The sequence below is a fragment of the Lepidochelys kempii genome, unplaced genomic scaffold, assembly GCF_965140265.1.
Source record: "Lepidochelys kempii isolate rLepKem1 unplaced genomic scaffold, rLepKem1.hap2 scaffold_137, whole genome shotgun sequence".
NCBI classification, from domain to species: Eukaryota; Metazoa; Chordata; order Testudines; family Cheloniidae; genus Lepidochelys; species Lepidochelys kempii.
In genome coordinates this window covers 69642-87335 of record NW_027333603.1, presented here as the reverse complement: position 1 = coordinate 87335, position 17694 = coordinate 69642, and the positions used below count along the sequence as shown (strand labels likewise).

Sequence of the window (17694 nt, the reverse complement as noted above, 5' to 3'; positions counted from 1 at the left end):
GGTGGTGGCTTTGGTTCACCCCCTTCTCTTTCTCTCTCATTTGTTCTTCCTTCCCCCACTCTCCTCCCATTTGAGCTCAGCTCTCACCGTGGTTTGTGCCGGTTGATCTGGGCCGACGTCTCCATGGACGCCTTCAGGGAACCCGGGGATGTGGGATTCTTTTTGCAGAGATGCCCCGTTCATCTGTCTCTCCCCAGCTCTCCTTCCCAGCAGCAGGATCCAGCTGTGTCCTGGGGCTGGTCTCGAGAGCTCCCTGCACCCTCATCCCACTAATCTTCTCTGCTGATCCTCTTTGGCTAGGAACAGTCCGGCCCACCAAGGACCTGGTGAGCCGCCCTCTTCCCCAACCATGCCCTTACCCTCCTCTTTGTTTCAGCTGCTGAGCCACGGGAGGAGGAACCCGCCTCCGAGCCGAGCCTGGGGGAGCTCTCGGCCTCCAACATCACCCACGACTCCATCCCGCTCTCCTGGACCGTCCAGTCCGGGGACTTCGACTCCTTCCTCCTCCAGTACAAGGATGCGGAGGGCAAACCCCAGGCGCTGCCCGTGGATGGGGGATCTCGCACCGTCACCATCGCCAACCTGGCCCCTTCCCACCGATACAAGTTCAAACTCTACGGCATCTCCGGCCGCAAGCGCCTCGGCCCCGTCTCCACCGACGCTGTCACAGGTGAGTGGCTGCTCCGGGGGCGCCGGCTCTGTCCCCTTCGGCCCCCTTTACTTTCCAGTGTGACGTGGATGCTGAACACTGGGCCAGGACATTCCCAAGAAGATGCTTCGAAGCCTCCTGGTTAGAGAAGAGAGTGGATAGAGAGGAGAGTGGATAGGCATGGGGATGGATGGATGGATGGATGGATGGATGGATGGATGGATGGATGGATGGATGGATGGATGGATGGATGGATATACAGACAGACAGCTGGATGGGTGTGCATGGGACAGGTTGAGTGACTGGAATGATGTGTATGTAAACAGATGGATGAACAGATAGGTACATGAATGGGTGTCTACAGGGGTGGATGGAGGGATGGAGGGGATGGTCATCAATGGGTAGAGAGAGGAATGGATTCGTATGGGGATGGATGGATGGATGGGCAGGTGGGAAGATATGTATGGGGGTGGATGGAGGGATGGATAGAAGGCTGGTGTCACGGAGTCCCTGGGCGATGCTCGGGAACTGCTCCCTACGAAGCTGGGCAGGACTCTGGGGAAGTCTCCTCCCTGTGAGCAGCCTGTCTGCAGGACACATAGCTCACCCGGCTTCCACCTTCCTGGGTCTGACCCCGGAGCATTCAGCCTCCTCTGCCCCTCCGTGCGCTTCCCACAGCCAGTCCGCCCAGGCGGGGTCCTGGGGAAGCCAGAGGGTCCTGCCCCCCAACTCCGCAGTGAGACGTGACTCTCAGCCAGCCAGTAAAACAGAGGTTTATTAGACGACAGGAACATGGTCTAACACAGAGCTTGTAGGTGCAGAGAACAGGACCCCTCAGCTGGGTCCATTTTGGGGGGCAGTGAGCCAGCCAGCCAGCCCCAAACTGAAACTCCCTCCAGCCCCCCTCCTCTGGGCTTTGTCCCTTTCCCGGGCCAGGAGGGCGCCGGATTCCTTTGTTCTCCAACCCTTTCGCTCTCACCTTGCAGGGGGGAAGGGCCCAGGCCATCAGTTGCCAGGAAACAGGGTGTCGGCCATTCTCTGTGTCCAGACCCCTGCAGACACCTGCCCTCTAGGGCTCTGCAACGATCATACACCCTTATCCCATCCCCTAGAGACTTAAGAACTGCCTAGGGGAAACTGAGGCACCCCCACAATATTCAGAGGAAACATTAAGGACAGTCCCGCTTCGTCACACCTGGGTAGAGATGTATGGGGGTGGATGGATGGATGGAAAGGTGGGTAGATATGTGTGGGATGGATCGGTGTGTATAGGAACAGATGGAGGAGTGGTTGGGGATGGATGGGTGTCAGCGGGGATCTTTCCATTGATGCTGGAGGCTTTGGTTCACCCACTTCTCTTTCTCTCTCATTTGTTCTTCCTTCCCCCCTCTCCTCCCGTCTGAGCTCAACTCTCACTGAGGTTTGTACTGATCGCTCTGGGCCAACCAGTCCATGGAGGTGGGCTGGCTGCGGGGAACCCGGAAAAGTGGGGTCCTTTTTCCACACATGCCCCATCCATCTTTCTGTCCCTAGCTCTCCTTTCCAGGAACAGGAACCAGCTGTGTCCTGGGGACGGTCCTTGGGGCTCCCTGCACCTTGTCCCTGCTAATCCTCTCTACAGATCCCCTCTGGCTAGGAATTACCGAGCCCCTCATGGCCCCAGTGAGCCATTTCCCATCCCATCCGCGTTCTTCACCCCGCTCTCTCTGTTCCAGCCGCGGCACCGCGGGAGGAGGAACCCGCCCCCCAACCCAGCCTGGGGGAGCTCTCGGCCTCCGACATCACCCACGACTCCGCCCTGCTCTCCTGGACAGTCCAGGCCGGGGACTTCGACTCCTTCCTCCTCCAGTACAAGGACGTGGAGGGCAACCCCCAGGCGCTGCCCATGGACGGGGGATCTCGCACGGTCACCGTTGCCAACCTGGCCCCCTCCCGCCGTTACAAGTTCAACCTCTACGGCATCTCTGGCCGCAAGCGCCTAGGCCCCGTCTCCACCGATGCCGTCACAGGTCAGCAGCTGGACCCGGGGCGCCGGCTCTGTCCCCTCCCGCCCCCTTTGCTTTGCAGTGTCAGGGATGCCGACCACAGGGCCAGGCCTCCAAGCCCCCGGCCTCCACAAGCTGGGTTCCGGTCATTCAGTGCCATTTTGTTGCCCAATCACTTAGTTTTGTGAGATCTCTTTGAAGTTCTTCACAGTCTGCTTTGGTCGTAACTATCTTGAACAGGTTAGTATCGTCTGCAAACTTTGCCACCTCACTGTTTACCCCTTTTCCAGATCATTTATGAATAAGTTGAACAGGAATGGTCCTAGGACTGACCCTTGGGGAACACCACTAGTTACCCCTCTCCATTCTGAAAATTGACCCTTTATTCCTACCCTTTGTTCCCTGTCTTTTAAGCAGTTCTCAAGCCATGAAAGGATCTTCAGCAATAAGGACAGGGTGTGTAAGTTGATAGATGTATGGATGGATGGACATATGGTATGGGGGTGGATGGATGAGTTGGTATGTATGGAGATGGAGGGATGGATGGATGGGTGTATATGCAGATAATGGAGGAGTGCTTGGGGATGATTTTGTGTCAGTGGGGATCTTTCCACTGACGGTGACTTTGGTTCACCCCATTCTCTTTCTCTCTCATTTGTTCTTCCTTCCCTCTCTCTCCTCTTTTGTCTCAGCTCAGCTCTCACCGTGGTTTGTGCTGGTTGCTCTCGCCCAACCCCTCCACGGAGGCGGGGTGGCCGCCGGGAACCTGGGAATGTGGGATCATCTTTGCAGACATGCCCCATCCATCTCTCTGTCTCCAAATCTCCTTCCCAGCAGCAGGATCTGGATGTGTCCTGGGGCTGGTCTGTGGTTTCCCTGCACCTTCCCCCCCACTAATCCTCTCTGCAGATCCCATTAGGCTAGGAATAACCCGGCCCCATAAGGACCTGGAGAGCTGACTCTACACCGGCTGCACCCTTCACCCCCTTCTCTCTGTTCCAGCCGCGGCGCCGCGGGAGAAGGAACCCGCCTCCCAGCCCAGCCTGGGGGAGCTCTCAGCCTCCAATGTCACCCACGACTCCATCCTGCTCTCCTGGACCGTCCAGGCCGGGCACTTTGACTCCTTCCTCCTCCAGTACAAGGACGCGGAGGGCAAACCCCAGGCGCTGCCCGTGGACAGGGGATCCCGCACGGTCACCGTCACCAACCTGGCCCCCTCCCGCCGATACAAGTTCAACCTCTACGGCATCTCCGGCCGCAAGCGCCTTGGCCCCGTCTCCACCGACGCCGTCACAGGTCAGCGGCTGGACCCAGGGGTGCCAGCTCCGTCCCCTCCTGCCCCCTTTGCTTTCCAGTGTCAGAGACGCCGTCCACTGGGCCGAGCCCTTCTCAGAAAGACACTTCCAATCCTCCAGCCTCCACAAGCAGATTGCCGGCCATTCAATGGGTAGAGAGAGGAGTGTGGATGGGGATGGATGCGTGGATGGATGGATGGATAGACAGACAGCTGGATGGATGTGTGTAGGACAGATTGAGTGAATGGATAAGAACATAAGAATGGCCCTACTGGGTCAGACCAAGGTCCATCTAGCCCAGAATCCTGTCCTCTGACAGTGACCAATGCCAGGTGCCCCAGAGGGAATGGACAAAACAGGGAATCACCAAGTGATCCATCCCCTGTCGCCCATTTCAGCTTCTGGTAAACAGAGGCTAGGGACACCATCCCTGCCCATCCTGGCTAATAGCCATTGATGGACCTAGCCTCCATGAATTGATAGATGTGTATGGGGTGGATGGATGAATTAATAGGTAGATGGATGGCTGTCTATGATGGTGGATAGAGATGGATGGATGTACGGATGGAGGGGATGGTAATGGATGGATAGATAGAAGAATGGATATATATGGGGATGGACAGATGAGTGGGTGGGTGGGTGGATGTGTAGGGGGATGGATGGATGGATGGATGGATGGACGGGCAGGTGAGCGGATGCATAGGGGAATGGATGGACAGACAGACTGGTGCGTGTGTGTATGGCAAGTGGTGGATGGACGGATGGACAGAAGGCTGGGTGGACGGGTCTGGTGATGGATGAATGGACGTACAGACGGTAGAGTGGTTGGATGGGTGTTTTGGGGGATTCATGGGTACCTGTATTTTTGTAACTCTGTGGCTAGGTTGCATTATCAGCTACAAGGACAGGGTCGGTGAGGTGATAGATGCATGGATGGAGGAACGTATGGTATAGCGATGGACCGATGGATGGATGGATGGATGTGTATGGGGATGGAGGAATGGATGGAGGAGTGTCTGGGGCTGCATGGGTGTCATCCGTTGACATTGGTGGCTTTGGTTCACCTCCTTTTCTTTCTGTCTCGTTTCTGTTTCCTTCCCTCTGTCTCAACTCAGCTCTCACCGAGGTTTGTGCCGGTCACTCTCTGTTGAACCCTCCCACGGAGGTGGGGTGGCTGCAGGGAACCTGGGAATGTGGGATCCTCTTTGCAGACATGCCCCGTTCCTCTGTCTGTCCCCAGCTCTCCTTCCCAGCAGCAGGATCCGGCTGTGTCCTGGGACAAGTCCTTGGGGCTCCCTGCACCCTCCCCCCACTAATCCTTCCTGCAGATTCCCTCTGGCTAGAAATAACCTGGCCCCCCAAGGTCCCAGTGAGCCATCCCCCACCCTGGCTTTCCCCTTCACCCCCCTCTCTCTGTTCCAGCCACAGCACCACGGAAGGAGGAACCTGCCCCCCAGCCCAGCCTGGGGGAGCTCTCGGCCTCCAATGTCACCCACGACTCCGCCCTGCTCTCCTGGACCGTCCAGGCCGGCGACTTCGACTCCTTCCTCCTCCAGTACAAGGACGCGGAGGGCAAACCCCAGGCACTGACTGTGGATGGCGGATCTCGCACGGTCACCGTCGGCAACTTGGCCCCCTCCCGCCGATACAAGTTCAACCTCTACGGCATCTCCGGCCGCAAGCGCCTCGGCCCCGTCTCCACCGACGCCGTCACAGGTGAGCAGGGTGACACTGACGCCAACCACGGGGCCGAGACATTTACAAGAAGATGCTTCCAGGTCTCCAGCATCCAGAAATAGAAAGCCGGCCATTCAATGTGTAGAGAGAGGAGTGTGGATGGGGATGGATGGATGGACGTCTATGGGGCAGGTTGAGTGAATGGACAGATGCGTATGGGGATGGATGAATGAATACAAAGGTAGATGAATGGCTGTCTACAGGGGTGGATGGATAGATGGATGAGTGGGTGTGCGGATATGAATGGGGATGGCTGTCTGGAGGGTGGATGGATGTGCATGCGGATGATGGATGGACAGACTTACAGATAGAAAGGGGGGCAGATGTGTACACGGGTGGATGGACAGAAGTATGAGTGGATGTGTTTGTGAATGAATGGATGGATGGATGGAAGGATGGATGGATGGACGTACAGACGGTAGGGTGGGTCAATGTGTGTGGGCATTGATGGGTGTTTTAGGGGATTCAGTGGTAGATGTGTCTGTGTAACTCTGTGGCTAGGTCGTATTGTCAGCAAGAAAGGCTAGGTGGGTAAGGTGAATGATGCATGGATGGATAGACCTACGGTGTAGTGATGGATGGATGTGTATGGTGATGGATGGAGGGATGGATGAGGAATGTCCGGAGATGGATGGGTGTCAATGGGGATCTTTCCATTGACGTTGGTGACTTTGGTTCACCCCCTTCTCTTTCTCTGTTGTTTGTTCTTCCTTCCCCCTCTCTCCTCCTGTCTCAGCTCAGCCGTCACCATGGTATGTGCCGGTCACTCTGGGCCAACCCTGTGACGGAGGCAGGATGGCTGTGGGGAACCGGGGAACGTGGGATGCTCTTTGCAGACATGCCCCGTCCGTCTATCTGTCCCCAGCTCTCCTTCCCAGCAGGAGGATCCGGCTGTGTCCTGGGGCCGGTCTGTGGGTTCCCTGCACCCTCCCCCGCTAATCCTCTCTGCAGATCCCCTCTGGCCTAGGAATAATGAAGGCCCACAAGGACCGAGTGAGCTGCCTCCCACCCTGGCTGCGCCCTTCATCCCCCTCTCTCTGTTCCAGCCGCGGCGCCGCGGGAGAAGGAACCCACCCTCCAGCCCAGCCTGGGGGAGCTCTCGGCCTCCGACGTCACCCACGACTCCGCCCTGCTCTCCTGGACCATCCAGGCCGGGGACTTTGACTCCTTCCTCCTCCAGTACAAGGACGCGGAGGGTAAACCCCAGGCGCTGCCCGTGGACGGGGGATCCCGCACGGTCACGGTCACCAACCTGGCCCCCTCCCGCCGATACAAGTTCAACCTCTATGGCATCTCCGGCCGCAAGCGCCTCGGCCCCGTCTCCACCGACACCGTCACAGGTCAGCGGCTGCTCCCGGGGGTGCTGGCCCCTTCCCTCCCGCCCCCTTTGCTTTGCAGCGTGACATGGACGCCAAACACTGGGCTGGGACATTCACAGGAAGATTCTTCCAAACCTCCAACCTCCAGAAGCAGACTGCGGGCATTTAGTGGGTAGAGAGAAAAGTGTGGATGGGGATGGGTGGGTGGATGGGTGGATGTCTATGGGGCAGGTTGAGTGAATGGACAGATGTGTATGGGGACAGATGGATGAATACAAAGGTAGGTGAATGGCTGTCGGCAGGGGTGGATGGATGGATGGAGGGGATGGTCGGATAGATAGAGGAGTAGATGTGTATGGGGATGGATGGGTGGATGGGCAGGTGGGCGGATGTTTATGGGGATGGAGGGACGGACAGGCAGGTGGGTGGATGTTTATGGAGATGGACGGAGGGACAGGCAGGTGGGCGGATGTGTATGGGGATGGATGTCTGTTTTTGGAGATGCACGCATTGAGGTGTACGTGTATGTACGTGTAACCCTTTTGGCAGGTGATACTGGCAGCCATAAGGACTGTGTTGCATATGGTGATGGATGCATAGGTGGCTGGACAGACAGGTGGTATGGTGATAGACAAATGGATGAGTGTGTATGGGGATGGATGGGGGTGTGTGCGGAGGAATGGATGGAGTGCTTCGATTTGGTTGGATGGATGGATAGAGGGATTGATGAATGGAGGGAATGGTAATGGATGGATAGAAAGAGAAATGTGGATATATAGAGAGGGATGGAGGGATAGAAGGGTGGGTGAATGTGTTTGTGGAAGGATGGATGGATGGATGGATGGATGGTAGGGTGGATGGATGTGTGTGGCGATGGATGGGTATTTTAGGGGATGCATTTGTAGATGTGTATGTGTGTCAAGGTTCCTTCCCCATACTGAACTCTAGGGTACAGATGTGGGGACCTGCATGAAAGACCCCCTAAGCTTATTCTTACCAGCTTAGGTTAAAAACTTCCCCAAGGTACAAACTTTGCCTTGTCCTTGAACCCTATGCTGCCACCACCAAGCAAGTTAAACAAAGAACAGGGAAAGAGCCCACTTGGAGACGTCTTCCCCCAAAATATCCCCCCAAGCCCTACACCCCTTTCCTGGGGAAGACTTGAGAATAATATCCTAACCAACTGGTCATCAAAATCATCAAAGACCCAAACCCCTGGATCTTGGAACAATGGACAAATCAGTCAGGTTCTTAAAAGAAGGATTTTATTAAAAAAAAAAGAAAGGTAAAAATCATCCCTGTAAAATCAGGATGGAAAATACTTCACAGGGTATTCAGATTCAAAACACAGAGGATCCCCCTCTGGGCAAAACCTTAAAGTTACAGAAAACGGGAATAAACCTCCCTCTTAACCCAGGGAAAATTCACATAAAACAAAAGATAAACTAATCTGCCTTGCCTGGCTTACCTCTACTGGTTGCAATATCGGAAACTTGGGTTAGGATGGGTTGGAGAAGATGGATTTCTGTCTGGCCTCTCTCAGTCCCAAGAGAGAACAACCCTGTAAACAAAGAGCACAAACAAAAGCCTCCCCCCACACCCCAAGATCTGAAAGTATCTTGTCCCCTTATTGGTCCTTTGGGTCAGGTGCCAGCCAGGTTAGCTGAGCTTCTCAACCCTTTACAGGTAACAGGATGTTGCCTCTGGCCAGGAGGGATTTTATAGCACTGTATACAGGAAGGTGGCTACAGATGTGTCTGTGTAACTCTGTGGCTAGGTCACATTGTCAGCAAGAAAGACTGGGTGGGTAAGGTGATAAATGCATGGATGGATGGACGTATGGTGTAGTGAGGAATGGATGGAGGGATGGAGGGATGGGTGCGTATGGTGATGGAGGGACGGGTGCATATGGTGATGGGGAAATGGATGGAGGAGCATCTGGGGCTGGATGGGTGTCAATGGGGATCTTTCCATTGATGGTGGCTTTGGATCACCCCCTTCTCTTTCTCCTTCCCAGCAGATCCAGCTGTGTCCAGCTGTGTCCTGGGGTCTGTCCTGGGGCCGGTCCCTTGGGCTCCCTGCACCCTTCCTCCGCTAATCCTCTCTGCAGATCCCATCTGGCCTAGGAATAACCCCACCCTCCAGGACCCAGCGAGCTGCTCTTGCTGGCCCTGCCCTTCACCCCCCCTTTCTCTGTTCCAGCCGCAGCACCACGGAAGGAGGAACCCGCCCCCCAGCCCAGCCTGGGGGAGCTCTCGGCCTCCGACGTCACCCACGACTCCGCCCTGCTCTCCTGGACCGTCCAGGCTGGGAACTTCGACTCCTTCCTCCTCCAGTACAAGGACGCGGAGGGCAAACCCCAGGCGCTGCCCGTGGACGGGGGATCCCGCACGGTCACCGTCACCAACCTGGCCCCCTCCCGCCGATACAAGTTCAACCTCTACGGCATCTCCGGCCGCAAGCGCCTCAGCCCCGTCTCCACCGACGCCGTCACAGGTCAGCAGCTGGACCCGGGGCGCCGGCTCCGTCCCCTCCCGCCCCCTTTGCTTTGCAGTGTCAGGGATGCCGACCACTGGGCCAGGACCTTCCCAGTAAGACACTTCCAAGCCTCCAGCCTCCACAAGCAGATTGCCAGCCACTCAATGGGTAGAGTGAAGAGTGTGGATGGGGATGGATGGATAGACAGACCGCTGTATGGATGTGCATGGGGCAGGTTGAGTGAATGGATAGATGTGTATAGGGATGGATGGATGAATTAACAGGATGTCTTTGTGGGTGGATAGAGATGGATGGATGGAGGGGATGGTAATGGGTCAATAGAAAGAAGAATGGATATATATTGGGATGGTCAAATGGATGGGGGGGGTAGGCAGATGTGTAGCTGATGGTTCGACAGTCGGACTGGTGGGCAGGCGTGCATGGCGACTGGTGAATGGATGCGTACCTGGGTGGATGTGTATGGGGATGGACAGAAGGACAGACTGGTGGATGGATGTTTATGGGGATCGATGGATGGACGTACAGATGGTACGGTGGGTGGATGTGTAAGGGGATGGATGGATGGATGTACAGACGGTAGGGTGGATGGATGTTTATGAGGATCGATGGATGGACGTACAGATGGTAGGGTGGGTGGGTGTGTGTGGGAATGGATGGGTGTTTTGGGAGTTTGATTTATAGATGTGTATGTATAACTCTGTGGCTAGGTCGCATTGTCAACCAGAAGGGCCGGATGGGTAAGGTGATAGATGCATGGATGGATGGATGGATGGTACAGTGGTGGATGGAGGGAGGGATGTGTATAGCGATGGAGGGATGGATGGAGGAGTGTCTGGAGCTGGATGGGTGTCAATGGGGATCTTTCCGTTGATGGTGGTGGTTTTGGTTCACCCCCTTCCCTCTCTCTCATTTGTTCTTCCTTCCCCCTCTCTCCTCCCGTCTCAGCTCAGCTCTGCCTGTGGTTTGTGCCAGTCACTCTGGGCCGACCCCTCCATGGGGAGGGATGGCTGCGGAGGACCCAGGAATGTGGGATCCTCTTTGCAGACATTCCCCGTCCATCTGTCTGTGTCCTGGGGCCAGTCTGTGGGGCTCCCTGCACCCTCTCCACGCTAATCCTCTCTGCTGATCCCCTCTGGCCTAGGAATAACCTGGCCCCCAAGGACCCAACGAGCTGCTCCTGCTAGCCATGCCCTTCACCCCCCTCTCTCTGTTCCAGCCGCGGCACCGCGGGAGGAGGAACCTGCCCCCCAGCCCAGCCTGGGGGAGCTCTCGGCCTCCAATGTCACCCACGACTCTGCCCTGCTCTCCTGGACCGTGGAGGAGGGGACCTTCGACTCCTTCCTCCTCCAGTACAAGGATGCGGAGGGCAACCCCCAGGCGCTGCCCGTGGGCGGGGCATCCCGCACGATCACTGTCGCTAACCTGACACCTTCCCGCCGATACAAGTTCAACCTCTACGGCATCTCTGGCCGCAAGCGCCTCGGCCCCATCTCCACCGACGCCGTCACAGGTCAGCAGCTAGACCCGGGGTACCAGCCCCTTTCCCACCCCCTTTGCTTTGCAGTGTCAGAAACGCCGACCACTGGGCCAGGACCTTCCCAGGAAGACACTTCCAATCCTCCAGCCTCCATAAGCAGATTGCCGGCCACTCAATGGGTAGAGAGATGAGTGTGGATGGGGATGGATGGATAGATGGATAGACAGACAACTGGATCAATGTGTCGTGGGCAGGTTAATTGAATGGATAGATTTGTATGGGGATGGATGGATGGATGGATGGATGGAGACGATGGTAATGAATCGATAGAGGAATGGACATATATGGGGGTGGACGGATACACGGTAGGGTGGGTGGCTTTGTGTGGGTATGGATGGAAGGGTGGACATACAGACGGTAAGGTGGGTGGATGTGTGTGGGGATGGATGGGTATTTTGGGGGATTCATGGGTAGATGTGTGGCCAGGTGGCATTGTGAGCAATGGGACACGGTGAGTATGATGATAGATGCGTGGCTGGATGGGTGTATGATATGGTGATCAATGGCTGTATAGGTTTGGGTTGGGCTGGATGGGTGTCAGTGAGGATCTTTCCATTGACGGAGGCTTTGGTTCACCCCCTTCTCTCTTGCTGTCATTTGTTCTTCCTTCCCCCTCTCTCCTCCCATCTCAGCTCAGCTCTCCCCGAGTTTTGTGCCGGTCGCTCTGGGCCGACCCCTCCACGGAGGCGGGATGGCCGCGGGGAACCTTGGAATGCAGGACTCTCTTTGGAGACATGCCCCGTGCATCTGTCTGTCCCCAGGTCTCCATCCCAGCAGCAGGATCCAGCTGTGTCCTGGGGCCGGTCCCTGGGGCTCTCTGCCCCCTCCCCTGCTAATTCTCTCTGCTGATCCCCTCTGGCTGGCAATAACCGGCTCCCCCAAGGACCCGGCAAGTGTTCCTGCTGGCCATGCGCTTCACCCCCCTCTCTCTGTTCCAGCCGCGGCGCCGCGGGAGGAGGAACCCGCCCCCCAGCCCAGCCTGGGGGAGCTCTCGGCCTCCAACGTCACCCACGACTCCGCCCTGCTCTCCTGGACCGTCCAAGCCGGGACCTTCGACTCCTTCCTCCTCCAGTACAAGGACGCGGAGGGCAAACCCCAGGCGCTGCCCGTGGACGGGAGATCCCGCATGGTCACCGTCTCCAACCTGGCCCCTTCCCGCCGATACAAGTTCAACCTCTACGGCATCTCCGGCCGCAAGCGCCTCGGCCACATCTCCACCGACGCCGTCACAGGTCAGCAGCTGCTCCCGGGCACTGGCCCCTTCCCCACCCACCCCCCTTTGTTTTGCAGTGTGGCAGGGCTGCTGGCCACTAGGCTAGGACCTTCCTGGGATGACGCTTCCCAGTCTGCAGCTTCCATGACCTGTCTATGTCCATTCAACAGATGGAGAGAGAGCTCTGTTCACATGGCTGGACAGAGCGGTGTTGGTGGGTGGGTGGGTGGATAGAGGGTGTGGATGGATGGGTGGATATGTGTTGTGAAAGATCGAGGGATAGCTGTGTATGGGGATGGATTGGTAGATGGATGGATGGATGGATGTGTGTTGAGACGAAAGGAGGGATAGCTGTGTATGGGGATGGATGGATGGATGGATGGATGGATGTGTGTTGGGACGAAGGGAGGGATAGCTGTGTATGGGGATGGATTGGTAGATGGATGGATGGGTGGATGGGTGGGTAGATGGGTGGGTAGATGGATGGGTGGGTGGATTGGTAGATGGATGGGTGGGTGGATGGATGGATGGATGGGTGGATGGGTGGGTGGATTGGTAGATGGATGGGTGGGTGGGTGGGTGGATGGATGGATGGATGGATGGATTGGTGGATGGATGGATGGGTGGATTGGTAGATGGATGGATGGATGGATGGATTGGTAGATGGATGGATGGATGGATGGATTGGTAGATGGATGGGTGGGTGGATTGGTAGATGGATGGATGGATGGATTGGTAGATGGATGGATTGGTGGATGGATGGATGGATGGGTGGATGGATTGGTGGATGGATGGATGGATTGGTGGATGGATGGATGGATGGATGGATGGATTGGTGGATGGATGGATGGATGGATGGATGGATGGATTGGTGGATGGATGGGTGGGTGGATGGATGGATTGGTGGATGGATGGATGGATGGATGGATGGATGGATGGATGGATTGGTAGATGGATGGGTGGGTGGATGGATGGATTGGTAGATGGATGGATGGATGGATGGATGGATTGGTAGATGGATGGGTGGATGGATGGATTGGTAGATGGATGGGTGGATGGATGGATTCGTAGATGGGTGGATGGATTGGTAGATGGGTGGATGGATGGATGGATGGATTGGTAGATGGATGGGTAGATGGATGGGTGGGTGGGTGGATGGATGGATTGGTAGATGGATGGGTGGGTGTGGATGGATGGATGGATGGATGGATGGATGGATTGGTGGATGGGTGGGTGGGTGGATGTGTGTTGGGACGAAGGGAGGGATAGCTGTGTATGGGGATGGATTGGTAGATGGATGGATGGATGGATGGATTGGTAGATGGATGGGTGGGTGGATGGATGGATGGGTGGGTGGATGGATGGATGGGTGGGTGGGTGGGTGGATGGGTGGGTGGGTGGGTGGATGGATGGATGGATTGGTGGGTGGGTGGATGGATTGGTAGATGGGTGGGTTGATGGGTGGGTGGATGGGAAACGAATATTAATTTTCGGCGCTTCAGGTGGGGTTGGTACCTTTGCTATCCAGGTGATGTATTACAATAAGCCCAGTATGAGGCCTTTATAAAAATACTCTATGATCAAAGTTTAGGGAAATGAGGTGGGGGCTGTTGGTGGTGAATCGGGGGGAGAGATAGCTCAGTGGTTTGAGCATTGGCCTGCTAAACCGAGGGTTGTGAGTTCAATCCTTGAGGGGGCCATTTAGGGATCTGGGGCAACTATGGGGGATTGGTCCTGCTTTGAGCAGGGGGTTGGACTAGATGACCACTTGAGGTCTCTTCCAACCCTGATATTCTATGATTCTGTGATTCTATGTGTGTTGGGACGAAGGGAGGGATAGCTGTGTATGGGGATGGATTGGTAGATGGATGGATTGGTAGATGGATGGGTGGGTGGGTGGGTGGGTGGATGTGTGTTGGGATGAAGGGAGGGATAGCTGTGTATGGGGATGGATTGGTAGATGCATGGATGGATGGATGGATGGTACAGTGGTGGATGGAGGGAGGGATGTGTATAGCGATGGAGGGATGGATGGAGGAGTGTCTGGAGCTGTATGGGTGTCAATGGGGATCTTTCCGTTGATGGTGGTGGTTTTGGTTCACCCCCTTCCTTCTCTCTCATTTGTTCTTCCTTCCCCCTCTCTCCTCCCGTCTCAGCTCAGCTCTGCCTGTGGTTTGTGCCAGTCACTCTGGGCCGACCCCTCCATGGGGAGGGATGGCTGCAGAGGACCCAGGAATGTGGGATCCTCTTTGCAGACATGCCCCGTCCATCTGTCTGTGTCCTGGGGCCAGTCTGTGGGGCGCCCTGCACCCTCTCCACGCTAATCCTCTCTGCTGATCCCCTCTGGCCTAGGAATAACCTGGCCCCCAAGGACCCAACGAGCTGCTCCTGCTAGCCATGCCCTTCACCCCCCTCTCTCTGTTCCAGCCGCGGCACCGCGGGAGGAGGAACCTGCCCCCCAGCCCAGCCTGGGGGAGCTCTCGGCCTCCAACGTCACCCACGACTCTGCCCTGCTCTCCTGGACCGTGGAGGAGGGGACCTTCGACTCCTTCCTCCTCCAGTACAAGGACGCGGAGGGCAACCTCCAGGCACTGCCCGTGGGCGGGGCATCCCGCACGATCACTGTCGCTAACCTGACACCTTCCCGCCGATACAAGTTCAACCTCTACGGCATCTCTGGCCGCAAGCGCCTTGGCCCCGTCTCCACCGACGCCGTCACAGGTCAGCAGCTGGACCCGGGGTACCAGCCCCTTTCCCACCCCCTTTGCTTTGCAGTGTCAGAAACGCCGACCACTGGGCCAGGACCTTCCCAGGAAGACACTTTCAATCCTCCAGCCTCCATAAGCAGATTGCCGGCCACTCAATGGGTAGAGAGACGAGTGTGGATGGGGATGGATGGATAGATGGATAGACAGACAACTGGATCAATGTGTCGTGGGCAGGTTAATTGAACGGATAGATTTGTATGGGGATGGATGGATGGATGGATGGAGACGATGGTAATGAATGGATAGAGGAATGGACATATATGGGGGTGGACGGATAGACGGTAGGGTGGGTGGATTTGTGTGGGTATGGATGGAAGGGTGGACATACAGATGGTAAGGTGGGTGGATGTGTGTGGGGATGGATGGGTATTTTGGGGGATTCATGGGTAGATGTGTGGCCAGGTGGCATTGTGAGCAATGGGACACGGTGAGTATGATGATAGATGCGTGGCTGGATGGGTGTATGATATGGTGATCAATGGCTGTATAGGTTTGGGTTGGGCTGGATGGGTGTCAGTGAGGATCTTTCCATTGACGGAGGCTTTGGTTCACCCCCTTCTCTCTTGCTGTCATTTGTTCTTCCTTCCCCCTCTCTCCTCCCATCTCAGCTCAGCTCTCACTGAGTTTTGTGCTGGTCGCTCTGGGCCGACCCCTCCACGGAGGCGGGATGGCCGCGGGGAACCTTGGAATGCAGGACTCTCTTTGGAGACATGCCCCGTGCCTCTGTCTGTCCCCAGGTCTCCTTCCCAGCAGCAGGATCCGCTGTGTCCTGGGGCCGGTCCCTGGGGCTCCCTGCACCCTCCCCTGCTAATTCTCTCTGCTGATCCCCTGTGGCTGGCAATAACCAGCTCCCCCAAGGACCCGGCAAGTGTTCCTGCTGGCCATGCGCTTCACCCCCCTCTCTCTGTTCCAGCCGCGGCACCGCGGGAGGAGGAACCCGCCCCCCAGCCCAGCCTGGGGGAGCTCTCGGCCTCCAATGTCACCCACGACTCCGCCCTGCTCTCCTGGACCATCCAAGCCGGGACCTTCGACTCTTTCCTCCTCCAGTACAAGGACGCGGAGGGCAAACCCCAGGCGCTGCCCGTGGATGGGGAATCCCGCATGGTCACCGTCTCCAACCTGGCCCCTTCCCGCCGATACAAGTTCAACCTCTACGGCATCTCCGGCCGCAAGCGCCTCGGCCACATCTCCACCGACGCCGTCACAGGTCAGCAGCTGCTCCCGGGCACTGGCCCCTTCCCCACCCACCCCCCTTTGTTTTGCAGTGTGGCAGGGCTGCTGGCCACTAGGCTAGGACCTTCCTGGGATGACGCTTCCCAGTCTGCAGCTTCCATGACCTGTCTATGTCCATTCAACAGATGGAGAGAGAGAGAAGGTTATGTGTTCACATGGCTGGACAGAGCGGTGTTGGTGGGTGGGTGGATGGTGTCACGGAGTCCCCGGGCGATGCTCTGGAACTGCTCCCCATGAAGCCAGTCAGGACTCTGGGGTAGTCGCCTTCCTGTGAGCAGCCTGTCTTCAGGACACACAGCTCACACAGCTTCCACCTTCCTGGGTCTGACCTCGGAGCATTCAGCATCCTCTGCCCCTCCGTGTGCTTCCCCACAGCGAGTCCGCTCAGGCAGGGCTCCTGGGGAAGCCAGAGGGTCCTGCACCCCAACTTCGCAGTCAGACGGGACTCTCAGCCAGCCAGTAAAACAGAAGGTTTATTAGACGACAGGAACATGGTCTAAAACAGAGCTTGCAGGTGCAGAGAACGGGACCCCTCAGCTGGGTCCATTTTGGGGGGCAGTGAGCCAGACAACCCCGTCTGCACTTCACTCCATGTCCCAGCCAGCCCCAAACTGAAACTCCCTCCAGCCCCTCCTCCTCTGGGCTTTGTTCCTTTCCCGGGCCAGGAGGTCACCTGATTCCTTTGTTCTCCAACCCTTTAGCTCTCACCTTGCAAGGGGGGGAAGGGCCCAGGCCATCAGTTGCCAGGAAATAGGGTGTCGGCCATTCTCTGTGTCCAGACCCCTGCACACACCTGCCCTCTAGGGCTCTGCAATGATCATACACCCTTACCCCACCACCTAGATACTTAAGAACTGCATAGGGGAAACTGAGGCACCCCCACAATATTCGGAGGAAACATTAAGAACAGACCCACTTCGTCACAGATGGATAGAGGGTGTGGATGGATGGGTGGATATGTGTTGAGAAAGATCGAGGGATAGCTGTGTATGGGGATGGATTGGTAGATGGATGGATGGATGGATGGATGGATGGATGGATGTGTGTTGGGACGAAGGGAAGGATAGCTGTGTATGGGGATGGATTGGTAGATGGATGGATAGATGGATGGATGGATTGGTAGATGGATGGATGGGTGGGTGGGTGGGTGGGTGGGTGGATGTGTGTTGGGACGAAGGGAGGGATAGCTGTGTATGGGGATGGATTGGTAGATGGATGGATGGATGGATGGATTGGTAGATGGATGGATGGATGGATTGGTGGATGGATGGATGGATGGATGGATTGGTAGATGGATGGATGGATGGATGGGTGGGTGGGTGGATGGATGGATGGATGGATGGATGGGTGTGTGTTGAGAAGAAAGGAGGGATAGCTGTGTATGGGGATGGATTGGTAGATGGATGGATGGATGGGTGTGTGGATTGGTAGATGGATGGATGGATGGATGTGTGTTGGG

The 17694-nt window shown here is 56.6% G+C and overlaps 1 protein-coding gene across 1 annotated transcript in view; it reads left to right on the top strand.

The window, feature by feature from the left end:
* Positions 1–17694, top strand: part of TNXB (tenascin XB) — an 89976-nt gene that overhangs the window by 26005 nt on the left and 46277 nt on the right. Inside the window, 10 exon segments of the mRNA XM_073326856.1 lie at positions 377–670; positions 2365–2658; positions 3637–3930; positions 5352–5645; positions 6713–7006; positions 9188–9481; positions 10701–10994; positions 11960–12253; positions 14662–14955; positions 15916–16209. Of these exon segments, the coding sequence (XP_073182957.1) occupies positions 377–670; positions 2365–2658; positions 3637–3930; positions 5352–5645; positions 6713–7006; positions 9188–9481; positions 10701–10994; positions 11960–12253; positions 14662–14955; positions 15916–16209 (2940 nt within the window).